The 8,715-nt window shown below is 38.2% G+C and overlaps 1 protein-coding gene across 2 annotated transcripts in view; it reads right to left on the bottom strand.

The window, feature by feature from the left end:
* Window positions 1-8,715, bottom strand: part of Alcam (activated leukocyte cell adhesion molecule) — a gene marked incomplete in the record, with an annotated part of 204,069 nt that overhangs the window by 28,826 nt on the left and 166,528 nt on the right. For both annotated transcript variants that reach the window (XM_017796652.2, XM_008827200.2), the window contains 3 exon segments: window positions 1,326-1,438; window positions 5,829-5,961; window positions 8,055-8,182. In XM_017796652.2, coding sequence (XP_017652141.1) covers window positions 1,326-1,438; window positions 5,829-5,961; window positions 8,055-8,182 — 374 coding nt within the window.

Raw genomic sequence — 8,715 nt, forward strand, 5'->3', positions numbered from 1 at the left:
TAAGAAACTGACAAGGTTGTGCCTAAAAGAAAGTGCAGGAAAAAAATGAGCTCTATGGCTGAGAGAGTAATAGTGAATCCAGCATTACATCAGAGAGTGGACTATAAACCACTATAATTGATTTATATTCTATGGAGAAGAAATGCTAGCAAGAAGTTTCTCCACCAGTAGTATAAAGATATCATCAACTTCCATTTTAATGACGTGGCTATTTTCTCATAACTTCCCTGGTTAGCTGACCCTGTGTAGTACCCAATGCCCAGGCTGCTTGCCAAAGATGTAATGATATAGCCACAACCTTTCCTTGAAGGCTAAACTTGTCTGAAATCAATTATGCATCTGATTTTCTCATCCTAAAAACAGAAATGATTGGACCCCGAGTCACAGCCTTTATTTTAGAAAACTATATGAATATAGTCACTCACTCCGCAGAGCCTAACCTAGCTTTCAGGATGTTCTAGGTGCTTTCTATAGTCTAGAGATGAAAACACCTCTCTAATAGCAAAGAGCTCCCAACTCAGCAGAACCTACTTTTGGAGACTGAGAGGTTTTCTCAATAGCAAAGAGGAAGCAAAATTGTTTGGCCAGAGAAATAGTTATACTCCAGAAAGCCTGACTTGGAGCCTCTGTTCTCACTTATGAGCGTTCTAATTTATCTGGCATGAATGTTTTTATAAATGATGATAAAAATAATGAATGAACTGCATATTTCACAGTGACGCTGTGAGTATCATGTCAGAATAATGTCAGTTGCAACACTCTAAATTGTTGATCTCTAGGGGGCTGGGGAGATGGTTCAGTGGTTAAGAGCACTGGCTGCTCTTGCAGAGGGACCAGGTTGGATTCCCAGCACCCACATGGCATCTAACAATAGTGCATAACTCCAGTTCCATGGGATCTGACACCCTCTACTGACTTCTACGGGCATTGCAAGACATGCATGTATTTACACATGCAGGCAATACACATAAAAATATAATAAATAAAATATTTAAATTGATCTCTAAAGTTCATGGTCTTATACGCTTGATGCTTGTGTGTATGCATGCATGCGTATCACTACTCCATATATACAAAGAAATTAATGCATCTAACTAGGCTCCAGACCACCAATGGATGATCTTACAGTATTTTGCTGAGTACACCTAAAATTTTATTCTAGTTTGATATACAGCAGAGAGAAGGAGAGAGAGAAAGAGAGAGAGAGAGAGAACATGAATGTGAGCATATAAACATAATGCATATGAATGAATATAAAGAAAATGCCAAAGAACGCTGAGCAGAAGTCATTCCAAACAGCAGGACAGCACCGAAGCTGTACTTACTTTCATCCACACCACAGATGCATTCCTACTAGCAGATATTGTGCATGACACGGGCAGGGTATCGCCAATCTGTTTGGTTACTTCCCCACTTGGGTTTAAGGACAAATCCAAATCTGTGAGACAGAAAATCTCCTTGAAATTCAAACTGTAAGAAAGTAGGACAGTCAAAATACTTTGGACAGGAAATGATGGAAAAAAGAAGAGCATGGCCAGCTGTGCTTGAAAATTCAGAAAATTTTATGGGACTAGAACAACTGAGCTGTTGCAGATTCACCTTAGCATTAAAGCCAGTGCTGATGCTGGTTTGGACAAATGGCTGACCTGATTATGCATTTATTTTCAGTTAACAGAACTGATGTTTTGGGTGCATATAAATATTCTGTTGGGAGCTATCACCTTATGAAAATAATTAAATTACTTTGGAAAAAATAAAAATGACTAGGTAAATATAAAAAAATTGGTAAGGCATAGATAGCATTGGAAAAAGAAATATATTCAGACAGCAGGTGATAAATTGAAAGCTATGAGATAATGTACATACTTTTTAGAGAAAATTGACAAATGGTTCATTTTTTTTGAAATGCTATTTTATTTCTCATGCAGTTGAAATTTTGGATAAGATGTATTGTTAGGTACACTGTCAACAGATAACTTTAAAAAAGCATATCACAAGCATGTCTAAGGATGTACAACTTTCAGGTGAAAAATTATTTTTAAAATAAACATCTGACATTTATAGTGTGATTTGTATGAAGTATACACTGTCCAACTGAATGAATATTGGCTGTACAGCTACTATTTGTTTTGAGCACTAAGAGATGAATAATGACCTGACAATTCAATGGTGTGGAGGTACTGTGTATCACCATGAAATCAGTACCTATTAGCAAACCTTTTACACATGAGCAGCTCAGTAATTTTTGTTGAAATATTTAGTAGAAGTATAAGCAAAGACTTAACAGGAGTGTGAAGAGCAGAGAGAGCTAAACTAGGACTCAAAGCTGTAGGAGATGCCTTGTACAAGAGGCAATGTATTATATCCTTCTGACAACTGAAATGCTTTGATAAGTGGAAATGTAGGGGAAACGATTGCCACATGAACAAAAGCAAAGAGGTAAGAAAACTTGTCAGATCGTATGATGATGAATAATCTAGAATGACTGCTGATAACTCACAGATGTAGATCTATTAGTTGGGACCAGAAGTCCTTTTGTACTTTGTGTTTCTCTTTCATGATTTCATTGCACTTGTCAATTTTATGTCATTTTTTTTCTTTTTTGAATTTTGTGTGGGTGGTGAGCTGTGTGTGCATGTGACTGTGGAAGTCAAATAACAGTGTTGAGTGTCTTTCTATATCACGCTGCACATTTATTTTATTTCTATTTTTATATTTATTTATTATTTATTTATTTTTTTGTCTTGTCAAGTCAGGGTCTCCCTGTAGCCTCAGCTGGCCTGGAACTCACTATGTAGACCAGGCTGGCCTTGAATTCACAGAGATCAGCCTGTCTCTGCCTTCCAAGTGTTGGGATTAAAGGCGTGCACGAAAATGCCTGGCTGCACATTTATTTTTAAAGAAAATATCTCCCATGACCTTGGAACTCATTAATTTTCTAGATGATTGAGCAATGAGCTTAAGAGATCTACCTGTCTCCCATCTCCTTACCCTGTCTACCTGCTGCAGTGCTGAGGTTACAGACACTTCATGCCAGGTTTTTTTAGGTGGGTGTTGGGGATGGGAACTCAGGTCTTCTTGCTTATGCAATAAGCTCTTTGTGGACTGAGCCGTCTCCCTAGACCAATCAATCCCATTCTCAGTGCTTGTCTCTGCCTTTAGACAGTAAGCATCATGAAAGTCAGGGGTGTGACTTGATTTTCTCTGAGAAATCCACAAAGCCTGATATGGGGGAGGCGCTTAGGTGTGATGTTGAATGAATTGACAGAAGCATGCTTTCTAGCATCTCATTAAGAGCTGCATCATCTTAGAGAAAAGTGGAGTTTTCTTAGAATGTTTGAATGAATTAGATTTGAAAGAAATTTTTTATTAAAGGAAACAGGAGCTTTTATTAACTGGATCACAACTTGTGGATAAGAAGATAAAAGATTTGAAAGGATGAAGATGGTCTTTGAAGAATCCATGTCTGTAAGAACTGTCTGAGGAATGGTAGCTGCTTCATCTACAACGTGGGATCTGCAGGGAGATGGTTGTCTGTGCTGCAAACCTGCACAATATGGGTGCTGCTTCTCTACCTACACTCTACTCAATCACTGATGAATGGGAACCCAATTCCAGTTTTGTAAAACAAGCAAGTGAAGATAAATGGGAGGAAAATACAATTTTTGTGTTTCTATGTAATGTCTAATAAAATGATTGACACAATAATTTTGCAGCTTTTAAGGAGGCATTCAGGTCTCAAAAGCCAATGCTATAGTCAACCTGTCAAAACCAAAGTACATATGAATCTAATGAAATGCACCAAAATCCAATTAAAGAGCCCCCTTCACTGTTAATTTCCCTTCCTATAACAGTGTATCACTTAGTTATGATGTGACTGCCCCCAATCTTCTCCCTTGTCCATCTGTGTTCTATCTTTTCCTGGCTGATCTACATGTCACACATATAAAAGCTCTCTCTTTTTTAGGCCTTTGCGCCTCCAATCTCTTAAATGAAAACACATTATACAATCTCTAAGGAAATGGACAATGGGTTATTGGTCTCAAGATATGATGGACAAAGATATCAGAGAACTATTAGCAGACAGTTGTATTTCTTGGCTACATTTTTTGTTTTCACTATTCTATTTTTTTTTCTTCATAGAACAGGCCTAGATAAATGGCCCTATGACAGACTAGTCCTCAGAGGAAAAATAGCACTACTGCTCTACTTAGAGGTCACTGCTTTCTTTCTAAGGAGCCCCTGATGGCAGACACATTCAAACCTATGGAGCGTGAGTATAGAAGAAACAGAAAGGGCTTAGCTGGGAATGGTTTTCAACACTTCACTGTTTCTACAGGGCTCCCCAGGGTGTACTTCCAACATCAGACAATCAAAAGTAACCATCTGGTTGTTTTATTCTCCAATGTGTCCTCTTTGTCTCCCTTAAAGTTTTAGCTCCTATCCTGCATGCTTTCCAAGCATTATGGATAGAGTAGAGGATTCGGCATGACATGCTTAGGACAGTTTCTTAAAAAAAATGACCTTGCTTGCTTCTGCTTTTGTCTAACCAAATCCCACTCTGACTGCATGTGAGCTTCATGCCCTCCATTTTGTTTTCTGGTCCTACTTTTTGACAGATGCTTGGTGTTTGCTCTCAGCAAATGTGGGCAAAGAGAACAGCCCAGCTCCCATTCCTGAAGTTTGTGGATGTGTTCAGTCACTTATGGACCCTGTAATGCAGCAGGTAGCTCTCCCTCAGGACCCTCAGTCCTCTTTCTTAATCACTGCTTAGTCTCTCTCTCTCTCTCTCTCTCTCTCTCTCTCTCTTAAAGGAATATTTTATGCTCTGTGACATTGAAGCAAATCATGTCTAGGAGAAATCTTACTGGTTGTACGGCTGTGTGAAAAATTTGGCTATACCTACAAAAAAGGCACACTTTTCCAAAATAATGGGTGAATTGTATTCTTACCAAGGGGCCATGTCAATGAAAAATGAATCAGTATTTCCAAGAAGAATCTGATGCATTTATAATATGAACTGTCATGAATTAACAACTATAGAACTCAAGTTCCGTAGCTGGCCTTAAGAGACCTCTTTTTTTCCATGATATGCATTGACACTAAATTTTGGAGCATCTGGAGCACTAAAAGCAGTTTGAAAGTTAGTGAAAGGTGTTGCTCAAGGTGATTTTGAGGCAGTTCTGCTCTGAGAAATTCATTATCTTTCTACAGCGGATAAATTCAGTCGACAAATGTTTTTTGGTCACCTCTATTTCTTCAAATAGCTGAGTCTGTAGCAAATTGTGTTGCCTGGATCTGAGTATTAATACTAGTTTATAATTTTAAAAAGAGATATATAATCTACATTTTTCCTGGCCAACTGCAAACTTTGTTAATTTTCAGAATATCTAAACAGAACTTCTGTGTGTAACTAGGTATCAGAATACTTGCTTTACATGTACAAAGGCCTGGGTTTCATGCCCAGCACTGCAAACACAATTACATTATATACACACACACGGATACACACATAAATTACTTAAGTATATAGTGAGTTATTTAGTCCATATGAAAAGAATTTATTTTTATAAAAAACTGAAGAAATTTAGAAAGAAGATGGAAATTTACCATTGACTAATTGGCAATTACCAGATGCATGCAAGGTTTCAATAGTACACTGCCAACCTGCTTGGGAGATGAGCTCATTCTGGTATTCTGGTGCTGTTTACTAAGTCAACTGAAGCCAAGTTATTGAAGGACAAGAGAAGTTACTTTATTAGAAAAGTTAGCCATGTAATATGATTAGAGGCCTTGAAGGGATGTGGGTCATGAAGGAGCTGACTTACAGTGAACTGTGATGGCTGTGGAAGCAATCATGCTTTTTTTGTCTATCAGGGAGCATCGGTAGTCTCCTGTTGCATTGCGCTTCACATCTGTCAACATGTAAGGATTCGAGCTTCTTATTCCTTCAGGCTGACCCTTTTGATAGAGGCAAAATGTCAGAGCGTTATACTTGGCAGCTAAAATGAGAATGGTTGTATTTCTTCATGAAGATGCCATTTTCACAGATGAGAGAAAAAGTTAACCAGTCTTTTTGACTGGACAAAAATAAAATGATTAAAATTTCTGATATCAACATTTGATTCCTTTTTTATTTTATTTTGGTACTAAAACTTTTTTGAAAGTCTAAGTTATATGGTATTGACAACATTCTTTTATTTACAACATAGCTTGCATTTGAATTTTAAAGTAGTTTATTTTTTTTGGTCTTTTTGAGACAGGGTCTCCCTGTAGTTGCAGCTGTCCTGTAGACCAGGCTGGCCTTGAACTCACAGAGATCCACCTGCTTCTGCCTCCTGAGTGCTGGGATTAAAGGCGTGCACCACCATGCCCAGCTTAAAGTAGATTTTTTAAATGTCCAATATTTTATTTTTGTGTGTATGCCTTATCTAATTTGACAAAAAGATTTGAGGAAGTCTAAAAGAAAACATGTACCAGGTACTAGGTACACACTCCTAACTGTATCATTCAGGAGTTGGAAGCAGAAGGATTGGGAGTTCAAGGCTAGCCTGAGTGAAATAGTGAGTTCACGGTCACCATCAGCTACATAAGACACTGTCTCAATTAACTAAGGCATGTGGATGTTACTGGGCAATACAGCACTTGCCTAATATGTGCAAGGCCCTAGGTTTCATCCCAAGTACAAGGAAGGAAGGAAGGGAGGGAGAGAGGGAGGAGGGATGGAGGGAGGAAGGAGTTCAAGGCTAGCCTGAGTGAAATAGTGAGTTCACGGTCACCATCAGCTACATAAGACACTGTCTCAATTAACTAAGGCATGTGGATGTTACTGGGCAATACAGCACTTGCCTAATATGTGCAAGGCCCTAGGTTTCATCCCAAGTACAAGGAAGGAAGGAAGGGAGGGAGAGAGGGAGGAGGGATGGAGGGAGGAAGGAAAGCAAGCAGGTAAGCTAGCCATACATACAAATAACAAGGAGGAACAGACAGGAAGCAAGCAGAAAAAAGAATGAGAACTAAGAAAGAAGGAGGGAAGAAGGAAAAAGAAAGGAAAACAAATCAAAGGTGGGAAAATATAGATGATGTATGAGTATAAACAACAACAAAGAAAATCAGCTTATATTATCTAAATCTAAAACAAATTGTGCTCTGCCATACTTAATAGCCAAAGTGGAAACTCAGTGAGTTTCAGATTTTCCAGATGAGAAAATGATCGTGTAACAAATTAATAGGGAAAACATTGTTTTCTGTTAGCATTTATGTTTATAAGAAATTTCTTATATTCATCTTCTGAGTAATTGCAATGAATTGCATTGTCAAATACTACAAGCTGTGTTGTGAGTGAATACATAGTAAACCCACCACTGCAGTAAATGCGTATTTGATAGCGTATCGCTTTCTTGAGCATGATGGTGGTATCACACATGGCTCTCCTGGCCAGGCCATACAATCACTATGGCTCTCAGACATCTAGAGGAATTCCCCAGGTTATCTTCTATGCGGGTTACTTCTTTCAGCTAAGTTAAGAGTAAAAGCTGAGGAACTGATTCTTTAAGCCTTTGAGAAGGAGCCTACAGCATTATTCTGTTAAGCTAGCTAAGGTATGCAACAGAAAAACCTCTGCTGCAAAAGAGTGGAGTGCGAGACAATGCTGTGTGTGGATCATCCACATCAGACCACTTGCCATCATTGTTTTTCACTTTTATAGTTAACTACTTCTGAAGAGAAGAAATGTATGGCTTATTTGGACAATTATACCTTGAGTTTTTGCAGTTATGGTTTCCTGTAATTACCTCTTTTTCATCTTCGTCTTTGAAATATCTAAACATTGAGGAAAAAGGAAAGAACACTAGTGGATGCCACAAAAGCTTTCAACGAATGTTCTACAGGTGGTGTGTATATGTGTGTGTGTATGTGTGTGTGTGTGTGTGTGTGTGTGTGTGTGTATGTTTCACATAAGATACCCAAGCACATATAATTCTTCATGTCAGTTAGAAGCTTGACATCAGGACAAAATGAGAGTAGTCAAGCTCAGCTCATACTTCAGCACTTACCGGTAAGTAAAACACGAACTCCTCAGGAGGAGGGTTGCCATTCCCCAAGCACTGAAGAGTGATGTTGTCCCCTTCCTTGATGGCATTTTTTGGTGGCAGCACCTGTATCGTCACCTGCTCTGTAGGATCTGTAAGAGTCGCAGGCACAAGTTAACCATTTTTGTCAAGTACCAAATTACTCTGTGCATACAATGTAAATGACTAAATTATACACAATTTTCTCAAGAAGCTAGTAATGGTAATTACTTAAATGTATCTTTTTATAGAGGGATTGAAGTTAATAGCCACTTGCTATACCAAGTACTAATCTTACTTAGAGAAAACTACAAAGAGACCTGTAACATAAAAATCAATTTCTTCTTAGCAAAATGTCTTTAACTGAGGTGGCAATGACTGTAATTATTTTATGTATGTAAAAGAACAATCTCACTGTGTGACTTCATTATAAGGAAATTTAACAGTGTTATATGAATCTTATAGCTTGGAAAGACCAAATCATGTAGTGAAGTCACTGAAGCTATTAGGTACCAGTGCACTCTTATTACACAATAATGCCTCATATTAAATAAAAGGAGGAGGTAGGAGCTACACAGCACAAGCACGGGTTTTGGCATGCAGGAGAATAGGTCCACTTTCAAGAAATGAGCTCCATGAATACACA

This window comes from Nannospalax galili, unplaced genomic scaffold (genome assembly GCF_000622305.1).
Source record: "Nannospalax galili isolate Female #2095 unplaced genomic scaffold, S.galili_v1.0 scaffold131, whole genome shotgun sequence".
Classification (NCBI taxonomy): Eukaryota; Metazoa; Chordata; class Mammalia; order Rodentia; family Spalacidae; genus Nannospalax; species Nannospalax galili.